Source organism: Calidris pugnax, unplaced genomic scaffold (assembly GCF_001431845.1).
Source record: "Calidris pugnax isolate Ruff unplaced genomic scaffold, ASM143184v1 scaffold44, whole genome shotgun sequence".
Taxonomy (NCBI): Eukaryota; Metazoa; Chordata; class Aves; order Charadriiformes; family Scolopacidae; genus Calidris; species Calidris pugnax.
In genome coordinates this window covers 37,752,895-37,775,422 of record NW_015094506.1, presented here as the reverse complement: position 1 = coordinate 37,775,422, position 22,528 = coordinate 37,752,895, and the positions used below count along the sequence as shown (strand labels likewise).

Here is a 22,528-nt window from a genome sequence, read left to right as displayed (position 1 = left end):
CTTTCTGTTACTCCACAGTCTGTAAATCTGTCTTTTATGCAGAAGCCTCTCATAACTGAGCCTTGTGGTTCATGGACTTCAAATGATCCCCAAATACTATGGAATTAAACAATATTCCATGTTGCATCTAATGTCATTAGCATAGTCTTTTTGTTGAGTATCTATCTTGCAGATAGTGCTTTGAGACTCCCCAGTCCTGTGTCTCTTTTCAATCCTAATAAAATCCTTTCTGGAGTGAGGGTTAAAGTAAAAGCTTTTACTTGTAAATGTTTTTTAATGAAACTGCAGATACACCGTCGTCTTTAAAATCGTAGAACAAGAGGATTGTTGCATACTCGTGTATTAAAAGCAGACCTGATTTATTTTCTTTTTTTTTTTTAAACTTGAATCCTGTGTTGGTGTATCCTTGAGGGTTTTTTGTTTTGTTGATTTTTTTTCTCTTGCATTTTTTGTTAATTTTTTTTTTCATGTGTGAGTGTAGAGGCTCAAATGAAGTACCTGAATACCCTCTATTTGTTGCTATGTGCTCTTTCCTAAGATTTAGTTACTCAATTATAAATTTTAAGTTACCATAGCTTTGTTGTGCACAGTTTTTCAGTATGCTTCATATGGTAGTTGGTACAATCTAGAAATATTAACATTTAGCAGAGGTTCTGGTCCTTGTGAGTTAGAAGCAGCTGTGGAATTTCTTTGATAGCAATTATGAAATAATGGGGAACGAATCTGCTACAGACAGTTGTATTTGACTTCAAGTAGAATTAAGCTTCCCAAGAATATTAACTATGCATTTAATTTAATAATGTTATTAATTATATAACTACTTCTAGGAATAAAGGGAGTGTACCGCAGTCCTTAATCAGTTGCAGATTAGCTGGATGGGTGAAAAACAAGCAATTCAGTTTTCAGATTCCTCAAAACCAGGAGAACAGTCCGGAAGCAGATCTGTCATCTTTTCCAATAAATCAAGAAAACCTCTCAAAAGCTGCAATTAATTCCTGTAACGACAGTGAAGAAACAACACATGTGCCATTGAATAATACATCCATTATGAAGAATGGAGTTATTCCAGGTACAGTGAAATGTTAACATTTGAATGCTGAGTGTTAACTCCTCAAAAGGACCTGTAGGTCTGTTTGAGAAGACTTGCCGATGCTAGCAAGGGCAGTTGTGGTAAAAGAATTCATCATAATCTGTTTACCACAGGAGGAGTTAATTCTCAGGATACATATTTATCAAGAACAAAAGAAAACCTTTCCTTGGTGAAAGATGAAAGTCTACATAATGGAGAAAATGAGCAAAGAGAAGATGTAGACCAACCAGTAAAGCATGTCAATATTACTGGAGAAATCCTCATACCACCAGGCGGAAAAACGTTTGTAGTGATCATATGCACAGCTGTGTAAGTATTTCCTTCTATTGGTCCAGACTGATACAGTAGAAACAAATCATAAAAATTGACTTAACTGTGCCCAGAGTAAGGGAACTATTCTCTTTTTGGTCTAGGATAAAGTAAGCCATTACATATTGGCAAATGATGTGGAAACCTATATTGGACCTTGAAAGCAATTAGCATTGTAATGCATGATTCTGATTGTTGTTAAAAGAAAATGGTAGTAGTAAATGAAGAAATATAGTGGGAGTAGATAATTTCTCTATAAAACCATAGTAAGGTGAAGATTTTTCAGAAATAAAGGATCTTTTCTGCTTTCCCTGTTTGTGTTTAGAGTTACGGTTCAGTTCTGAGTAGCCTTCAGCAAGGGGGAGCAAAGCTGTTGCTGCAGACGGTGAAGGGATCTGCTTCAGGGTCCTCCCATGGAAATGTTTGGCTAATATTTTTCAGTAGCAGTAATTCTAAGATGTTCATTGTGATAGAAGTATTAATTCCGTACCTAGTACATTGAGGGGAAGGATTTTGCTCTTTACCCAAGCTTTTGATGAAATTGGAATTTTGTGATTTTTTTTTTTTTTTTTTTTTTATTTTATTTTAATTATTTACGATACCTGGATTGAACTCGGGGTGGGGAGTAAGCATGAGGAATTACCTTAAGTCAGCAGTTCACATATGTTACTGAAATGAGAATCTACAGTTTTGATTTAAAAAAAATACTTATGGCTGGGGAAAATAAAGTGTAAACATGATAGTTTTAATAACGTAACTTCTGCTTATTTGAAGAAATCCTGGATTCAGTAAAGATCTCCTATTGCTTGGTTTTTCTGATTTTACTGTTGGACGCTATATTGAAGCCACTGTAACAAATGAAGAAGAATTAATAATAGCACCTGTGGAACCATTTTCTCCAAGAAAGCCTAAAATTACTCCAGAACCACAGCCAAGGAAGACAACAGTGGTTGCCCCTAAATACAGGAGGTACTGTGAATTAGAGCAAAAGCTAACACTTACCTAATCTGCTGTGTTTGGTATTGCTATATCTGTTCTCTAATGCTGGCAAAGAAGATGTGAAACTGGGAGAGTTTGTACGTGTTTGTGTGTATATTGTAAACAAGATAATTTGGGATGTTACTGATAGAAGAGGTAGTTTTAGTAATTAACTGCCTGATTTCTTTGAAGATCTGTCAAACAGGAGCTCTTTCTACTATATGATGTGGTGAAAAGCAAGATATAGATTACCGTGCAACAGTATTTGAGTAACAATCGTGCGATTAAAGAAAAAAGATGGGAAATTTGAAATAGTTTCCTGAGAAACTTAGCTTCTTAGCTCCTCGAGCAACATTGACATCTATATCTGATAAATGTTTCCTATATTTCATTCAGAGCTTTTCCTTGAGCAAATACCTGAAGTATAATGGAAGCTTATTTACTTTGTCATAAAAATATCCCAAAACTGAAAAAGCAGATACACGATTCAGGTGTTCTGTAACTGGGACACTTGCCTTTCTTCCCAGTGTTGCAAAATTTTTAATTGTCCTTTTGAAGGAATCTGTGGCTGTCATATGTATGTGTTCTGGTTTTATAGCCTTGATGATGTGGCATGTTAATTAACTGTTTTTCACATATATAGTTTGAGAAGGTTAAGTGATACGTCATATGCTTTTGTTTTAGAAATCACAGAAAGCAGTTGCCAAGCTTTCTCCCGCATTATACCATACCGGATGAGTTAAGAAAATGTGTGGAAGAGAAGTTGGACATACTGACCTTTCAGCCTCTCCTAGCAGAGGTATGCATGTGTAGGTTTATATAAGAAAACTATCTTACATGAGTCTGTTTGTTCAAGCTGGTCTTAATTTAGCAAAAATGTGTAGCCCTTAGTGCAATAGAAGATGCTGTAATACTGTTAGCAAGTAGACTTAAGATTTGTAATGTCCGTGGGATTCAGTATGTCACAGAATCCAAGCTTACAGGAGCACAAAAGGGTAAATGGGAAAAACTGAAAAGGGAGTAGAAGTATGCTGGGGGCAGGGGGAGATATTACAGAAGCTGAACAAAGATTCCTCTTCACTCTCACTTCTTAGGTGTCAGTGGAAGGTGTTTTTTGGGGTGTCATAACAGTAGTTCCGTAGTTGTTTCATACCATAGGAGAAATCCTTAAGTTATTGTAATAACAAAATATTATTTTCTGGTTCAAAAATTTATTTTTTTAATCCTTAACTTTAATTCGCTACGGGTTGTTCAAATTCTTCCTGCAAGTATAGCTATTTCAGAATACATACCAAAAAAAAAAAAAACCAAAACAAACAAACCTCTGATGTCTGACAAGAATATTACTGATACCTGTATAAAACTCTGTAGTATTTGAAGTAATTTTATACTGAAAGCCTGGCGTTAATGGTAAATTTTTTGAATTCCACCTTAGGTTCTGCCTGGTATCGGTGACTGTTTTAAGTCTCCTCCAGAAAGCAGTGGTCATTTGCCTTGCATTTGAGTGAGAAGATACCCAACAGAAAGCATGCTGTGCTACCAGTCATTGCTTAGATAAAGCTTTGTACTGTTGGAAAACACTGCTTCAGTGAAATGCATTAAGCTCTGAGGGAGAGAGTTCAGGTTCTTTCAGCTTGCCATAAGTTGTATAACCATCAGCCAGGGCCAAGGCTGACGTGACTGCCTCTTCACTTTTCTCTGCCCAGTGTACTGGGACTTTGTGCTTTCTGGGATTGCTGAGCATAGAATTCAGTTCCTAGACTGCCCCTGAATTCGGATGTTGAAACTGCCATTGTAGTAGGGAGAGATTTGGTTAATCCTTTAGCTGACTGCCTATTATATCTGAGCTCCAAGGAGTATATACTAATTCTGCTTTTACTACTGGAAGAGTTTAAAATATTAGCTAGTGTATAGATACATGTATCTAGGTGCATTAATTGGCAACCCATTTGCTGTGCAATCTGTTTTAGGAGGTGTTTTGTATAATGTTAAGAATAGTGGGTTCCATATCTTAGTGTAGAAGTTACAACAACGATGTATACCGTTATGTTTTTCAGCATCTTAATCTAGGTAATTATAAAGCAAACTTTTCTACTCTCTTGTGGCTTGAAGAAATCCATGCAGAAACGGAGATAAAAGACTTCAACATGAGTGGGGTTACTTTGAAGAGGAACGGGAACTTCTTAGTGTTGGAAGTGCCAGGACTGGAAGAGGGCAGACCTCACCTGGTTCCAGGTAGTAATTAATGTGAGAGAAAGCCAAATAGCACATTGCATTACACTGAAAATACTGATCAAACTCCGTTGCTTTTTCATTTGTTTAAAGCAGTCTTTCATATATTTGAACGCAGTTCAAGTTCAGTAGATTTGAATCTAGGCTAGTAGGCAGGTGAGCTGTGCTGGCAGTGTCTCAGTGAGCCTTAGCAGTGGCTGCTGACTGAAGCAGCCTTGCAGCTCTCTGTTCTTACGCGTGTTCTGATGCTTTAGGGTTTTTCACATACAAAAATGAGTGGGGCTTTCAGCAAAAATAAACTGCACTATATAGGAATGATTTAAAAGACAGTAGGTGTAGCAAAAGCTGGGAAAGTAGTGAAAATTGAATTCGGCATCTCAAATAATATAATACACAGGAGGTGCTTCCTGATGCATCGGTATTAGGTGCTTTTAAAAATGTAATAGGCAACTGCATATGGCATTTCAGAACAGGTACTTGTGGATACAGCAACATTGCTGAAGTTTATTAATGTCTAGCACACTGAGTTCCTAGTTTAAACATACAAAAGAGGAAGAAATTAAGTGCTGTCGTGAGAATTTTACTATTCCTTGTAACAGTATGTTCTCTTCTAACTTTGCTTACAATTAGGTGATAAGGCAATACTGAGGAGTCAGGTCTACTCTGAGCATATAATAGAGTACGTTGCCTGTATTACCGAGGTAAGCAAGGTGTATCTCCTCTTGCAAGTATTGTGGTCCATGGGTTTCAAAGGGGAAGCTGGCAATGCATGGGATTACAGAGTAGTTTAACCTGACTTTTGGGAAACTATATTTGTTTTATATACATTCTGATTGGGGATTTTTGAATTTTTATTGTATTTTTGAAGAATTGAGCTTCCCTGTTTTCTCTAGATCATAATCTTTACCTGCACTGATAACATAATCTATATATGCAATATGTTGATAGCAGGCAAATCTAGGTGTTCTTTTGGGGGGGGTTCAGGGCTTTCAGAGATGCTTCTTTGTGTTTGAAGTTTTGTGGCTGAAATCTTTATCAGTAAACTGACTCTATTTTTTTTGTTTGCAACAGATTTGTAATGAAGACATTACTCTTAAATTTAACGCAAGCTTTGAACAGACTTACAACTCAGAACCCATGGATGTGGAATTTGTTCATTGCAGGTATTTTCATAAGTTTCCAAAAAAGCTGCATTTAATGATTGCTCTGGTAAAGTGACTTTTAAAATATACATGACTGTCAGTTGTTTTGGTAATTACAGGTAGGAGAAGGACATAATTAAGATCTTGCCAATTTTTCTACCTCTTTCCCTTAACACACCTTTGCCACCACATTCATTGGTAAAAGACTGCAGCTGTAGTCACAACATACAAAGAATTCTTGTCTTAAGCTTCTCTAAATGATTGCAGCAATGCCAGGCAGTGAAATGATTGAGATGATGAGGTGGGGGAGGGATGTTTTTTGGGGGGTCCTGGGGTTTTTTTAAAGAAGAAAAATATACCAGTATTACTGTGAGATTATGCGAAAAGTAATTGCTGATGTTAACCACTCATCCTTTTATACTTGTGGGTTTTTAATGGTATGTTATTATCTGTACAGAGTTGCTTAATCTTCTCAGTAAAATCAGCTTTGCAGAGAACTTTGTTGAAAGACTGTCTAAGTCTTTCAAGGCCATCTTTGTCTCACTGAAGAGCTAGAGAATGTATGTATCAATGTTATTCATAGCAAAGCTGTTGATTGACACTTCTGCAACATATTTCTTAATAGATGCTGCTGGTTTGTTGTTTTTTTTTTTTTAAAAGGTGTTTTTATGTAGAACTCTTCTTATATGCGCTGGTACACAGTTAAAAAAAAATACCAGATACTTTGTAGGGGTTTGCTGTTCTGTTTTAGGAAATATAAGCTTTTACTTTCATTTACAAATCTGTGTTCTGATAACAGGATTCCCAGCAGGCGATGCCAGTTTGCAGTTGAGCAAGCTGTCTACTTGGGTGAAAAAGGTACACTTCAGTTGACTTAATTTGTCTAGAGGAGTTTTTGTGGGGAGCCTTGTGTTTATATTGCTTTCACATCAGGGCATACTGAGAACAATGCATTGAAGTTTGTTCTTGGGGGAGTTTTCTGTATTTTTTGTAAAAAAAAAAAAACAACACTCTGAATCTAGAGTAGGTGTCATCAGAATGATTTCACCTCTTGGCTGTCACAGGGAGAGGAATGTAAACAAACTTTTGTGACCTGTTTGAGCCAATAAGAGCTGTAGAAATAATACAGTTATAACAAGTGAAGTGGCAGGAGTTTTTTTGCATTACCTCGTAATTCATTAAAAAGGACTGCTTTCCTGTTTTATGGGGTGATCCATATGAACTCACACAGGTCTTTACCACTTGTACATTAGTTCTGATAAACTCAAAGCAAGTTGATGTATCAGTAGTAATGTTAATCAGTGAAACGTGCAAAGTGTTTGTGCAGCTTTCAAATTTCTCTACTTTCTCTTTCTCTTCTAAATTTGAAGTGTTATTTCCAGAAAGGATTGTTTTAAAATCACCCCAAGCTATCAAGACCCAGAATACTCCTGACTATTGTGTTGTTGATGATGGCCCTGAGCAATGTGTCCAGCAGGAATATAAGGTATCTATGCTGTAAATGCTCCTTAAAATGCTGAATACCATTCAGATTGGTAACAGGTACCTAGTGTACAGCTATTCTTAGAAAGGAATTGCATAATGGAGTATCAAAGAAGTGAAGTTGTATTCTGCTGCTTTCTGATGACAGCAGTTTTTGTTTGCCTGGGGACAGGATTTTATGGTAACTGATATTATGAAGCTAACACTCTCATCTCAAATGGAAAGTGCTTATAAAAAAATCTCTATGCTTATAATTGGAATTGTCAGTTTTACTTTAGACTAGTTTTTTGTGGCTACTATTGAGTAGATACTTAGGTCCTGTTACTGTGGCAGGAAGTAGTTTTGTGTTAGAAAGTAATCATCCTGTTCTGAGTAGACTTACCCAGGCTTCCTAACTGCTAGTTAAATTATATGAAGAAAATATAGAAATCTTTCTTAGAAGGGACTTCAGAAGGTTATCTTGCCCTCTTTTATTTGAAGCAGGACTGTCGCCATGGCTAAATCAAGTCAGTCTGGGGGCAAGTGGGAGCTACTTGTTTATTTTTGTCCCCAGCCTCTGACCACCTTTCCACTTAAGATTTTTTTTTTTTTTTCCTGATTCCCAGTACGAGTCTTCCATCTGCAACTTGTGGATGTGGTCCCTTGTTACATCATATGTGTGACTACAAAGAGTTTCTCTCTCTTTTTTTTTTTTATTATTTTTTTTTTAACTCTGATTTAAGGCGTCATGGGTTATTAACTGCCTCTTTGCCTCCTCATGGCCAAACTTAAAATCCACACACTCTCAGCCTCTCCAGTTCATAACAAGGATGTGGTATTGGCTTATATACAGTCCTAGCATCAATAGTAACCCAGGATCCTGAAAAGGGCCTGAGGATCACTATGCAGACAGTGTGTTCACACAGTTATTCAGTGCCAGGTGTGGAGCTTTCCACTTCTCCTTACTGAATTTAATGAGTTTTCTCTTGGCTTTCTTGCCACGTTTCTCATGGTCTCTCTGTGCATCAGGCATTTGAGGTATGAATCCTTATTTTGCGTAGTCTGCAAATTTGTCGAGGGGGTTATTTGTTCTGATCCTAGTCATTGATGAAGATAAAAATATTGATCCCGACAACAACCCTGGGATTCCTAGCTTTTGGCCAACTTCCAGCTGACTATCAAACTGTTCATTCTCTTTGAGCCTGGTAGTTCAGTCAATTTTCAACTTGTTTAACTGTCTGTTGATCTTGCTAATATGTCCTCAGGCTACAAAGAATGATGTGGTAAGTAAACCAATTCAAAAGCCTTGCTGAGGGTTAGGAGGATTCCAATGACTGCATTTCTTTTGGCAATGTAATATTCTGTCCATGTAAGTCCCTTCATCATAGAGGAAAGTCAGGTTGGTCATGAAAGGTCTGCCCCTTGTTTTCGCCATGTTGACTATTCCTGGTCACCCTTTTTTTCCAATCATGTGAAGGATGTAGAATCCAGAAGGATGTGCTCCATGATATTCTCAGGGACCAGAGTGGTGTTGTCTCCCTTCTAGCAGGGATTTGTTAGAGACCACCAGACAATATTGCTGCTGTTCCATCCTCCTGTGGTAACAATTCAGACACGTCTCTGGTTTTGCAATTAATAACGTGCAGTCAAGGAGCTCCTGCACATAGACCCAGAGCCATGCTGGTGGGAGCAGTAGCACAGGTAGTTATTGTTTGGCAAGATGCCTGCCTCTACTGTGTCCTTTCTATTTGACTAAATGGTGGAGAACATCACCTGGACCCCTCCTGCTTACCCTAGAGCTCTATGATCCTCCCCTCACTCTGTTCAAGGGGTCAGTAGTACCCCCATGGGTAAACAGCAAAGGCAGTAGTCAGAAGGACTAGATAAGCCTTGCAGTCTTTCAGTGACACGTTTCTGGGGAAGCAGCAAACATCTCTGGATGATCCCTCTGTCCTGTACAAGATGGAGTAATCAGCCTCTAACACTGGTCACTTCACTGCGTCGGGATTAGTATCATTGAGACGATTGGGGCATCTAGTCCAGGACCCTGCAAACACCACATTCCCTACAAGCACTTTTCTCCCATGCTGCAACCTGATAGCGATATCATTGTGCTTAGTGGTATGGAATGTGAGTGTTAGCTTTTGTGGAAGGAAACAAATTATTCAGCCATGGTTTAAAAATCCTCATCTGAGCCTGCAAAGTATTTGTGAAATAGATTATTAATGTTAATGTAAGCTAAACTTTTAAAATCTTAAATTGAAGGTGGTAACTCCTAGCTGCTTCTACTACTCTGTCTTTCTGTCTTCACAGTAGACATTCTATTTAATGGGATAATCCTATTTAATGAGGAAAATCAAAACCTAGCAACTGCAAAAATGTTAGTGAAGATAGTTGCCTCTCACCTTAAGGTTATAAATGCATTTATCTTCACTTGCTGTTTTCAGGTCAAAAAAACGCAGAGTAAACAGGCAAAACACGTGGCGTCGAGGGAGATGAACACAAGAGCTGCGATGAGAGTAGCTGTGCAAACAAGCCAATGTGGTATACTTTAATACTTTATATTCAAATATAGACAGTTCAGGGTTGCAATCACTTCAGTAAACCAGAGCTGAGTAAGATACCTTTAAGATGTCTTTGTGTTCTGTCTAAAAAAATTCTAGAACAATACTAGCAGGAAGCTTCATTTCAGTCTTTCTGTGGATCACTTAAACATCTCCAGTTCATACAATCATAGAATGGTTTGGGTTGGCAGAGACCTTAGAGATCATCAAGTCCCAACCCTCCTGCTGTAGACAGGGACATCGTCCCACTAGAGCAGGTTTCTCAAAGCCCCATCCAGCCTGGCCTTCAACACTTCCAGGGATGGGGCAGCAAACATCTAGTGATATATTTTGTACTCAATAAATTATCATTTCCTAGTCGCTTACTGGAAAATTTTTGTTCATGTTGAAAGCTTCCAATTTGTTACTGGGATGCTGTGTTTCATTCTTGGGATAGCTACTTTGCCAAACATGCTAAAACTTTGGAAAAGTTTTCAGAAAGCCCAGGTGATTCCTATGCTTTCCTGGAAAACGTGACTTTAAATATTAGTATACTTAATTGCCAAAGAGAGTGATTTTAGGATGCCTACAGAAATACAGAAGGAATTACCTAGAATGCACTTCTGTCCACGGTTTAATAAGATTCTGCTACTTGGAAGCTAAAGCTGGACTAATTCAGACAGGATTAAGAGAAATGTTTCAGTAGTCATGACTTACTACTGGTCATCTAGTACTGGTACTGTCCTTAAAGTACCAGTTACTAAAAGCTACTCAAATTTTGCTATTCTAGGACAAAAAAAACTGAACTTGAAGCTGCAATTGCAGATTATTGGGTTACAAAATCACAGTCCTTTTCTGGCCTTCAGTTTTTTTTAAAGATCCAATACACTTCTGAAATAGTAATGAACTATTTTCTACATGCTATTCTATGAAATCGGAATTTTTGAGAAATTCATTATTTGTTACCACAGAAGGAAAATGAAATTTTTTTTGAAGCATGATGTATATTGGCATTGCTTTAATCTACAAATGTTAAAAACATTTATATGGAGTTTTAGTATCTTATTAAACTCTTGATTATAGTTGGTGAAACAGTGACACTGAAACAGAGAGCTGGTGATTTTTTCAATCCTCTGCTGAATGAACAACAGAAGCTGGCAGTGAAAAGGATACTGAGTGGGGAATGTCGTCCAACACCTTACATTCTCTTTGGACCACCAGGAACTGGAAAAACAGTAACAGTAATTGAAGCTATTTTACAGGTATGGTGGATGACAAATCGGTCTTCTCTAATCTTCTTAGTGTTGGAGCACTCAGTAATTGTCCAAGTACCGTCATGCTTTTTTTCCCCAAGCAGGTTTCAAAGTACTCCTTTTAAAATCATTTTCTTACAACTCTGTGAAAGGGGAAAGCTCTTCATGGATTTACAGAACTCCAGTATGGCTCATTTTCAAGTCTTCTTGTCTTTGTCTTTAAAGCTTTAGCCAGCAGTATCTAATTTGTGATTCTAGTAGTACATAATATATTCATGAAGCATAGGTGTACTTTAATAGGATAACCATGAATTAATTCTGCTGTGGGTACACTGGGTTTGAGAGTACTTGGTCATGGCTGTCAAGACGAGTGTTCTCAAACTGTGCAAGTGGGGGTGACTAGAACATGTGTGCAAAGCTCTTCTGGACTCGGTGAAATAAAATGGGCACGTTTGCGCTATTGCTACTTTTCTAAATAACCTGGTTTTTAATGTCCATCTTCTTTAATGTAGATACATTATACTCTACCAGACAGTCGAATCTTGGTTTGTGCACCATCAAATGCTGCAACAGATCTCATTTGCTTGCGACTGCATCAAAGCAATCTGTTAAAACCAGGAGCTATGGTCAGAGTTAATGCCAGCTTCAGGTCTCTAGAGGTAAACGTTATAGATATCTGCCAGTTGTTCCACTTTAATATCTTGATCTTAAAACACTGATTTAGTAATGTGTCTGTCAGTGGTTATAAGGCTGGTTAGGTTTGTTTGGGATCCAAGGTATGAACATATTACTTCCACTTTTCCAGAAGAATTACTGGAAAACATTGATCATAGTCCTTAATTTGATTGTATGAGTACAGAATCTTAACCTCTTTCCTGCAGTGCTTAACTCCATGAGAAGCAAATACATACCAGTGGGATTTTTGATGTGGTAAGATGCTTTGGCTTACAAAGCAATCCTGAAATCTGTTACTGAAGTCAAGCCTTTGTCTCCAAATTAAGACTACTTGCGCAGAAAAATGCACTTTATGTTTGCATTTTTTGTATATGTTCATATACATATATAGATGTTTCTTATACATATATAAATATTTAATTTTGATCCTTACAATAAAGAAAACACAGATGTCTTGCATATGTACTGCTTTGTTTAGGCAAATCAATGAAGAATCCATTTCAGTGTATGAATGAGTCTAAAGTGTTTTGCTCAGCTTCTACAATAGTTTTCAATGGGCTTTTTTGATTCAAATTAAAACATTTAGTTTTAAAGCAATATTTTGTTTCACAAAATACCTTTTCTTTTTCTGCAGCACATTGATGACATGGTGAAACCTTACTGCGAGGATGGTGAGGATATTCGGAAAGCATCGTGGTTCAGGATAATAATTACCACATGCAGCACTGCAGGAATGTTTTATCAAACAGAAATACGGTAGAGTACTATAGACAGGAGTGTCACTGAGAGAGCTGGGTGCTACAAAACCTAGAGCTTTTAGATACCCTCCATACTGTAAATTGAGGTGTTTTAATACAGTTTACTGCATGTGCCTCTATTTTGAAATTGTCTTCCTAGCAAACCACTTGGTTTTAGTAATGTTTTACTAAAAGTGGGGATTTTCTCCATGCTAAATTTAAGAATTGTGTTCAATAATGCTAAAAACCTTTGACACAATAACTTCTCCTTTACTACCAGTGAGTGAGCAAGCCTTGGAAATTATATTGCTGTTGACAATCATTCTGACTCAAAATGACTGTCACACTAAAAATTATATTGTATTTGGTTTTTACGAAGTCACCTTCATGTAAATAACCACCACGTCAAGTGCTGTTAACTAAAGGTTCCTCTGATTTTAACTTTGTTAAAGGACACTCTGAAGCCTGACTGGCTTGAGTTGTTTGACAGAAACAAAGCTTTTGCTACACTGAGTGCATTGTTCTAATTAAATAGCTGAAGGAAATTGAGAACAGGGAGAGCTTTTCTATGTGTCTTAACCTTGGTATAAACAATGCTTTAATTAAGATAACCAATTGTTGCGTATGTCAGAGTATGTAAGCAAAATCAAAGATGACAAAGTTACTAGGTTGATTTTTTTTTTTTATATTCCGTGTTGAAAATACCCATCTTTGCTCAGTGTGTGAGGAGTTGCCTGGCACACTTGACAAGGAAGTTAACAGAATTGCTGAGGTCAACCACAGGGTGGCAGAATGAACTAATCTGAACACAGCCCTGGTTTGGGTTCCTGTTATTTAATTCTAGGCTTGGACACTTCACCCATGTGATTCTGGATGAAGCAGGGCAAGCAAGTGAACCAGAAAGCCTGATTCCTATTGGGTTGATTTCAGAAGCTAATGGACAGGTAGTTCTCTTAGCATTATTTACTGAATGGAAAAAAATTCTGGTTTGCTGTTGTTTATTTTTGTGAGTGATGTAGAATGCAAGCAGCCATTTCCTGGTAATGAGTGTGGAATTACTTGTAATAAATCTTATTCATGCACAATATCCATTTTCCACACTTAAGTGAATTGTTTTACATCTAAAACAAGTTGTCATTGGTAGGAGAGGATTCAGTGTGTAGAAGATATCAAAATAAATACATGCTTTCTTAGTTTAAGACAAAAATGTACTCGTGCCTTGGACCTAATCCTTCTTTGCAAACGATAAGAAGTTTGGAGGAAAGCAGAATACTTGATATAAATTGACCTTTGAGTTCTGAATTCTGAAGCGTGCATGTTGTTATTGAAACTACATTTTTAGTAACTGTTTTAATACAAGATGGATTATTTCTTTTAATTGCATGTACAGATAGTTCTTGTTGGAGATCCAAAGCAGTTAGGACCAGTAATAAAATCTAAAATTGCACTGACTTTTGGATTAAATATGTCCTTGCTGGAAAGACTGACATCAAGAGACCTGTATCTGAGAGATGAGGATGCTTTCAGTGCCTGTGGAGCATATAATCCTTTGTTGGTGAGTAAAATTAGTGTAATTAATATTTTTTACCTAAATCAAAAAAGGAGAAACTGTGGTTCCTGCTATTTCCTTGCCACCTTTTTGCTCCATGCTGCACAGTGGTAAGTCCAGCTCGAGCACTAGTTCTCTAGGAAAGCTTTATTATTTTGAATATTCACTCTGAATACAGGAAGGACGCTGGGCACTCCAGCGTGTTAAAACCCTTCTTTGGACGGGTTCTCTGTTGTTAAGCAGAATAAGTCAGATATGGCGCACAAAGCAGAATTATAAATAATGGCTTAAAATTCCATTCCATCCCCATTGTCCCCATTTACTGTAACTTCCTAACTTAATTTTCAACAAAGGAACAAGTACAACTTCAGCTTTTAATAGAAAAAGACAAACACACCCTCCTCTTTAAACATAAATTTTGCAATCATGTTTCAGGAAGGCAAAAAAGAAACTGTTCCTGTTTCTTTATCGCCCCTTCCTCTGAAGGATACCTTCCCAAAACTCTGGTAGAGTGAGGTACCTGAAGTCTGTGTTAAGTGGCAGAGGGAGCATAGTATGTAAACGAGCACAGATGTTTCAGCTGATTTAAATTATTGTTTGAATCCAAAATACAGGGCTAAAGTTAAACTTACTAAGATGCCTTCCCATTCTCATGGTAACACACTTTGAAGAATTAAATGGAGAGTGAAAGATAACTAGATGACCATGTAAGCAGAGGAGGGAGGAAATCTGATGGCAGACTCGAGGGGGAAAGCGAGGGTGTTGGGTTCAGCCTCTCACACTGAAAAGCCTGTCACGCTCCCTCCTAAAACTTGTTATGGCAAACTTTCATTGTTGTGTTCCCTTTACAGTGCTTAAGGAGCATTGGCATAGGGAGAGAGCAGGAAGTGTGAGAGCTTCAAGGATACCATTGGACTTGAGTATCACGTTAGTCTTTTTACATGATGTTTTTTGGTGGTTTTTTCAAGCTGGTTATTACTGACTGGAATGCTTCCTGAAGGCCTGCGTTCTTTCATTTAAAGACAAATACATTTCTAGTTTCTGAGGCCAGCTTCTATCAGCTGTTCTGGTGCTCCCTTTCTACCTGTCAAGACTTCCTCAAAAAAACAGGTTACATCCATGGAAACCCCATGAAAACAATTTGACTCTCTTAAAAAAGGAGAATGTGCCTTATAGATCGAATGTTTGAAGAAACTGGAGAATGACTAATTCATCTGTCACATAAATTCAGTTCTTTTTTTTCTTTCTTTTTTTTTTTTTCTTTGAATGGGAAAGAGGTAGTCCTTCAAAAAACTGATTTTATTTAGTTATACATGATCACACTTGCAGTTTTTGCCTTTAATACAGTTCTTCAGCAGCTTTAGAAAAGCTAAATGCTAGAGAATAGTAAGGTAGTACCTGCTCGGGAGCTGTGTACTGTGTGATGAATAATTACCTGTTTTAGTTATGGATTTTGGTTTTTGTCTTTGCAGATCACAAAACTCGTGAAGAACTACAGGTCACACTCTGCACTGCTTGCCCTGCCATCTAAACTCTTTTATCATAAGGAGCTAGAAGTTTGTGCAGACACTTCAGTAGTAACTTCATTACTGCATTGGGGGAAGTTGCCCAGGAAGGGATTTCCGTTAATTTTCCATGGAATAAGGGTACGTAAAATGTTCTAGTGGAGCTATAGTCAGCTGCCTTTAGATTGTTTTCCATGAGAGTTTGCTACATTAGAATGAATGCAAGGCTCTAAAACTAGAGGATTATTAAGGCTGAAGTAGGCAGGGGAAAAATAGTACTTCGGGGAAAAAAAGTTTTTCTTTAGTCTTATAAGAAGTTAGTAAAAAGCGGTAATGTCCACTGCTTGGAGAGGCTTAGTTTTGAACTCTTCTGCCTTGCACAAAAGAAAGGTGCCAACTTGCTAACACGTTATTCTCAGTTGAGATTTAACTCCTTTGTTGTACACTGAAAGTACTGTTGTCATATAAATTCTCCAGCTTAAAAAAAAAAAAAAAAAAAATACAAAAAGTGAGGTGGTACTGTTTCATTGGAAAGGCTGAATAGCGAAGAAGAGAAATGGCATGTAACATTACATCACTTTTTGTTTTGCATTTAGGATGTATAAGAACAATCTGTTAATAAATATGTAGTCACTTCTGTACCTGGTCTTCATCATCTCGTTTCCTTTCCCCTAATACAGGGCATTGAAACACGTGAAAGTCACAGTCATTCATGGTTTAATCCAAGTGAAGCAGTTCAAGTGATGCAGTACTGCTGCCACCTTGCTAAAAACGAAAATGCTTTAGTATCAGTGACTGATATTGGAGTAATTACACCGTATCGGAAACAGGTATAACTGATGTCTAAGCACTTCAGAGTTGCTGTATTTCATCTTGTGTTTTACATTGTGGCTGTGCTTTGTTAAAGTAGGTAGGCATATCTTGAGACCTTACTGTTCTGTGTCACATTACACAATGTATTATCAATTGTTAATGATCTTAGAATTACAGAATGTAGGATGGAAGGGACCTCGAGGATCTTTCTTGGCAAAAGCATGGCCTAGACAAGAAGGCCCAGCACCTGGTCCAGCTGAATCTTAAAAGCGTCCAATGTTGGGGAATCTGCCACTTCCCTGGGGAGGTTATTCCAGTGGCTGATTGTTCTCATTGTGGAAAAATTATCCTCTTGTGTCCAGTCAGAATCTCCCCAGGAGTAACTTGTACCCATTACCCCTTGCCTTTTCCGTGTGACTGCTTGTAAAAAGGGAGTCTCCATCTTCTTTGTAGCCACCCTTTAAATACTCAAACATGGGGATAAGGTCTCCCCTAGGCCTTCTTTTCTCAAGTCGGAACAAACCCAGTTCTCTCAGCCTTTCCTCACATGGCAGGCTTGTTTCCATTGAAATCTAAACCTAGATAAAGACAGCAGTAACAGCGTTCTACTTCCTATGGGAAATTGTTAAGGGGACATCTGCTTGCAGTTCTGGAGACAGAAGCAGATTTTGCCGTTGTTGGGAGTAAAGAGTCCAAGTCAGAATCCATTATCCAACAGCTGGAACAGCAATCTGATTCTGTCACTCTCTGCACTGAGGAGAGGCATAAAAGGGAAATGTAGTGAAGTAGGTGGCATCTCATCTTTTTATGGCATTGAGGAAACTAGAGGAATTGAGACTTCTTAGCTCTCCTGTTGAAGTTTGTGCTGCTATTTTAACCGGTAGAGAAAACTGACGATCAACTTCAAATGCTGTGCTTTATTTTTAAAACTTTCTATATTCAACTCTGTTAAGTACGTGATGTCTGCTTTCGTTTTAAAAAGAAGATTAAATCTGCTTTTCATATCCAGAGGGTGCTCTGGACAGTGTGCACCCTGGTTTTCTTGGTGGTCACATCTCAGTGTTTGTGGCCCTGCATGCATGGATTGGGGGAAACACAATGGGGTGTGTGGAAAAGACCAACCCTTTTTGAAGAAATCTCACTTGCAAATTAGAGCTCTCCCTGTACTGATCCTAGTGGTCAGGTGTATGCCCCTGCCCATGTTTACAGTTACTATTTATTTTTCAAATCTTTATATATAGCATTCATGTGACTGAACCCCTTACACTCCCTAAAACATTTCACATCATTTCATATGATTATGTTCTTCATCTGCCTGTGATGCAAGACATATAATAATGTCTGTTTCAAGAAAATCACCTTATATTGTAGGAACAACGATGAGACAGTAGTCATTGACTATCAGCTTCCATGCACAGTTTCTTGCTAAATTTCTTGTAGCACTTCCTGTCTAGTCTCCAAGCAGCTTTGAGCAGATGGCAGTAATACTCATCCCACGCACACCAGCATTCCAGTGCAAGACTCCCTGTTCTCTTTCTCATTTTGGGAGGGTACTTCAGGTCACATCTCGCCTCTGTCTTTCACTCCGCATGATGCAGCTGGCAGGGAAAGGTGGAATCTCTGCACAGTCTTCTTGAGGGGCTGGGGGAAGCTTGGGAGAAGCTGCTTGCCCTGCCACATCTGTGGTAAGCATGGGTTTGGATGTAACACATACTGGAAGAAGAGGGTTTATGGATCTAAGTTGTTCTTCTCATTAAAAGGCACTATTAAAATTTCTGTTTAAGTGATGGTAGTATGTATTTCACCTTTTAAGTTGTGTAACAAGTCTGATACAGTTACTGGTTTATTTTAAAATCTTACCAGTGGATGATTGGCTAAGCTTGGTGTAGGCATTCCCTGTGATATCTCTGTGTTAAATCACGTATTTGTATATGTAGTATGTTGTCAACTTTGAAGTAATCCACTCTCAAATGAGAAAATAAATTCCTTTAAACGCTTTTTTTTTTTTTTGACAGGTGGAAAAAATTAGGTTTCTTCTGAGAAGCATTGATTTGTCAGACATCAAAGTTGGCACAGTGGAAGAGTTTCAAGGGCAGGAGTACATGGTTATCATCTTATCAACAGTATGTATATTATTTGCAGTCCTGTAGAGAGTTTCTATATGTGTCTGATTCTCTGTTTCCTTTTTGATATAAAGCTTTTAAAAATTAAAAAAAAAAATTAAAGGCTTTATTTTTGTCAGTTTGTTGCACTATTTGAAAACAGAGCTTAAGCGCATGGAAAACAGTACAGCAGCTGTGATTTTGAGGTAAACCTTAAAACTAGAGATTTTTAGATAACTATGAAAATGCAGAGGTATTTAGTTTCACTCTTTGCAATAAATGGGTCTTTGGGAAAAGTGCTGACAAAAGACAGCGTTCAGGAAACATGGGAAGATGATGTTTGTGGATTGTGGTGAGCACATCCCTTGCATTTGACAAGGAGGGAAAGGGAGAGGATTATGTCACAGTACTGGGAGGGAGTTGCCATTATTACTTGGAAGCTGGCAGATCTTGTCTCTCATCTTCTTCTGCAAACTTGATCACCGATGTCCTTCAGCTGACATCTCCTTTTTTCTCTGAAATATGTGTGTGTGTTATCTGCAGATGCCAGACAAAGATGTAGCCATAGTTTTCAGGCAGTTTCCTACAGTGTGGAACTCCTAGTAGCAGCAGCTGAGACATCAGGCTTAGGAAGACTGAGGCTGAGCTGAAGTTAGATGTGGTTGTGTGCCAGTTCCCTCTCTCTAAATGGTAGATACTACTGCAGTGCGTGCACGTGTCCCTCATGGTCGAATTCTCGTGAAAGCCCCTTAAAGGGAAAAACCACAGCAGCTTCTTTACGTCCTGCTTTTCTGTCCTTTGTCTCCCCAGGCACGTAAGATTGGTAGCCAGGGCTCTTAACAGGAGACTTTTCTTTGTGCTTCTAAGGAGGAATCAGTGGGGAGCTGAGAAGTGTAAGCAGCAGCTGATAGGGCAGCTGACAGCTACTGAGGCTTTTTGCCTCGGAGGACAGCTTCTTGCTACCAGAATATGGGATACAATCCTTCATGCTCTGAGACAACATCCATCAGATGCGCACTGTTGTAGGCATGCTGAACTGTTAGTTAACTGAAGTTAAAAAAGTCCACACTGAGTCAGTGGAAAAGAGCTGAAAAACCTTAGAGAAAGGCTGACTTAATACTTTTGACCATCAGCAAGTGATACCAGTTCAGTGTACATGATTGTGTTTGAGGGTTTGGGCTTTCTTTTGGTGGACATTACAGGCCCTACATAGATGTATTTCTACGGTGTGGAATTCAGTTCAGAATATAAAAGAAGTCTGCATGTTTTCATTTTTTCCAGATGGTAACGTGTTTCTGGTGCAGTAAGTCTCTAAGTAAAGTAAAAGGTTTAAGTGTTTGGAATGTGAAGTTTCTGAAGTGTTGGTGATCTCCGATCCCTCGGGACTGTTCAAGAATGTACAGTACAGGCAGAGCCTGTGTAAGTCTGAGCAACAGCATATAAGGCAAACTGATCAAAGGAGAAGGTATAGACCAGGAATGTGTAGCTGAAGATATGACCAATGCTGGTCTACTTCTAACAAGAGTAGATAGGATTTCCAGAAGAGAGGAGGATAAAGCAGCTGTGTAAACAACCAAAGCACTGGAAAGCAGAGTGAATGCAGGGATGGAAGAACAGTTGGGTTTTGGGTCGTCTTTTGTGTCTTGGGGGAAGAGTTTGTGAGATTTTATTGCTTGGTTTGTTTGGTTTGGTTGGTTTTTTGGTTTGGATTTTTTTTTTCCCTGAGGCCAGTGGTACTGTGCTCACTTCTTTTTGTTCTGTGTCATACCATGGCTTTTCAATCCAGCACCGTATCTCTCTTAGAATCATAGAATCGTCTAGGTTGGAAGAGACCCTTGGGATCATCGAGTCCAACCATCTACCCTACTCTACAAAGTCCTCCCCTACACCATGTCCCTCAGAACTGCATCTAACCGTCCCTTAAGCACAGCCAGGGATGGTGACTCCACCACCTCCCTGGGCAGCCTGTTCCAATGCCCTATCACTCTTTCGGTGAAAAATTCTTTCCTAATGTTCAATCTAAACCTCCCCTGTTGGAGCTTGAAGCCATTCCCTCTCGTTCTGTCACTAATTACCTGTGAGAAGAGACCAGCACCAACCTCTCTACAGTGTCCTTTCAAGTAGTTGTAGAGAGTGATGAGGCCTCCCCTCAGCCTCCTCTTCCTCATACTAAACAGTCCCAACTCCCTCAGCTGCTCCTCATACGATTTGTTCTCCAGCCCCCTCACCAGCTTCGTTGCCCTCCTCTGCACCCGCTCCAGCACCTCGATATCTCTCTTGTATTGAGGTGCCCAAAACTGGACACAATACTCGAGGTGTGGCCTCACCAGTGCCGAGTACAGGGGCCCAATTACCTCCCTACTTCTGCTGGTCACACTATTTTTGATACAAGCCAGAATGCCATTGGCTTTCTTGGCCACCTGGGCACACTGCCGGCTCATATTCAGCCGTTTGTCAACTACTCTTAAAGTAGTTCCAGGTATGTACTATGCTCCTATTTATAAGAACTCATTATTTAGGTCACAAAAACTTTCTTTTATCGAAGGTGGGTTCAAATATAAGTGAAATAAATAGAGGTGAGAATATAATGAGCACCACTTACATCACGGGAGTTGCTTTAGCCATTTTTCCTAAGCCAGGTCAAAGCACACGGAGGGTACTGGGGAAGGCCTGCGTGAAGACACACTGTGAATTGTCATTCAGCTGTAGGAATTAGAATACCAGCAGCTCTAGCATTTCAGTGGAAGCAGTTTTGCTATCTTGTGTTTCAAATTACAGGGATAGTCTTGATGCTAAAATAAAACTAGTACAGCATTCTCTTGAAATTGCTGAAGCTGCATTAGCAACCCACTGGAGAACAGACCTTCTGAGAGAACACCGGTGGTGGGAAATAGCTAGCTGAAATTTGGATTATGAAGCCAACTTATGCATTGCCAACACTATGCTGTGGTTTGCTGCAGTGAGCAAATATTATGTTCAAGTTATGCTATGGCTAGGTAAGTTGCTTTCTCATTATTCTATTTCTCAAATTATCTTTAATTTCAGGTGCGATCTCATGAAGACTTACTTGCTGATGATAAATCCCATTTGGGCTTTCTTTCTAACCCAAAGAGATTCAATGTAGCAGTTACGAGGGCAAAAGCTTTGCTGATTGTCGTGGGAAATCCTCATGTTCTTGTGAAAGTAAGTTTTGGGTTTATATCTCTGAATTGCATGTAGCATTTGCCACAGTAAATTAATGATTTGGGGCGTTAGTTTGATGTACGGGAACATGAGGTTATGTTAAGAAGTGGTACACCATCTTCAGTCTGCATTTAGGAGGATCTGAACTCCATGGGTTCCTCTAAGTATGGACAGTTCAGGCACCACACATTAGACTTCCAAGCACACGGGAAATTTTAGGTGATCTGTGCATGTGGGCTCCTACCTCCTTTTTGTGTCTAGAAGAGGTCAGAACCTCAATGCTGAAGCTCTGCAGCAGCCTACAAGTCCAGTAGACGTGTTCTGAATTACCTTACGCAATCAGATTCTTCACAAAATGCAGTTGCTTCCCTTTTTAAATGGATAGTGGTAGGAGTAATTGTTCCTAATTAAGTCTGCCAGAGTGGTGGTCTCCTTTTGAACCCATGCATGGTCCTTCCGTAGGAATAAGGCGAGTTTTTCTTAGTATCTGCTGAGATGTTATGTCTGACTTTGTGGATAAGAAGAAAAGCACTGTTCCAGAAAGGGTCTGAATAGGAAGATTAAGCTCTGTCTCCCCGCACCTGTGAGCGACCAGGTGTAACTTACAGCAGCTCTAGGTATCTTCCTCCCATGGAACACCGTGTGTGCACCATTTGTACAACTCCATCAGGAAAAGGTCCTGTTAGATATTCTGCATTCAAGTGTTATGTGAACTTGTTTGAAAATTCATTTTACAGAGCAGCATGATTTAAATTAACCACTAATCTTCTCTTGTAGGATCCCTGTTTTTGCGCACTGTTAGAATACAGTTTAACAAACAGAGTTTATGTAGGTTGTGACCTGCCTCCGGAGCTGGAATGTCTGCAAAAGTGAGTGTCTGGTCTTCACTTTAACCTTGCTAGATATGGATCAGTTTTCAATATTTCCAAAGCTGGTATCATTTGAAAGATTGACAA

At 38.8% G+C, this 22,528-nt stretch overlaps 1 protein-coding gene across 3 annotated transcripts in view; it reads left to right on the top strand.

Annotated features, from left to right (window-relative positions):
• Window positions 1–22,528, top strand: part of MOV10L1 (Mov10 RISC complex RNA helicase like 1) — a 40,216-nt gene that overhangs the window by 8,373 nt on the left and 9,315 nt on the right. The window contains exons 7-26 of one of the 3 annotated variants that reach the window (XM_014963480.1): window positions 828–1,069; window positions 1,204–1,399; window positions 2,174–2,368; window positions 3,062–3,176; window positions 4,435–4,612; window positions 5,240–5,310; window positions 5,681–5,772; window positions 6,551–6,609; window positions 7,122–7,237; window positions 9,660–9,692; window positions 10,814–11,017; window positions 11,521–11,667; window positions 12,318–12,439; window positions 13,265–13,364; window positions 13,811–13,975; window positions 15,442–15,615; window positions 16,155–16,304; window positions 18,303–18,410; window positions 21,435–21,572; window positions 22,350–22,438. In XM_014963480.1, the coding sequence (XP_014818966.1) occupies window positions 828–1,069; window positions 1,204–1,399; window positions 2,174–2,368; window positions 3,062–3,176; window positions 4,435–4,612; window positions 5,240–5,310; window positions 5,681–5,772; window positions 6,551–6,609; window positions 7,122–7,237; window positions 9,660–9,692; window positions 10,814–11,017; window positions 11,521–11,667; window positions 12,318–12,439; window positions 13,265–13,364; window positions 13,811–13,975; window positions 15,442–15,615; window positions 16,155–16,304; window positions 18,303–18,410; window positions 21,435–21,572; window positions 22,350–22,438 (2,694 nt within the window). Of the gene's footprint in view, window positions 1–827; window positions 1,070–1,203; window positions 1,400–2,173; window positions 2,369–3,061; window positions 3,177–4,434; window positions 4,613–5,239; window positions 5,311–5,680; window positions 5,773–6,550; window positions 6,610–7,121; window positions 7,238–9,659; window positions 9,757–10,813; window positions 11,018–11,520; window positions 11,668–12,317; window positions 12,440–13,264; window positions 13,365–13,810; window positions 13,976–15,441; window positions 15,616–16,154; window positions 16,305–18,302; window positions 18,411–21,434; window positions 21,573–22,349; window positions 22,446–22,528 lie in introns of those variants that run through there. The other 2 variants (XM_014963481.1, XM_014963482.1) reach the window with 2 other exon arrangements.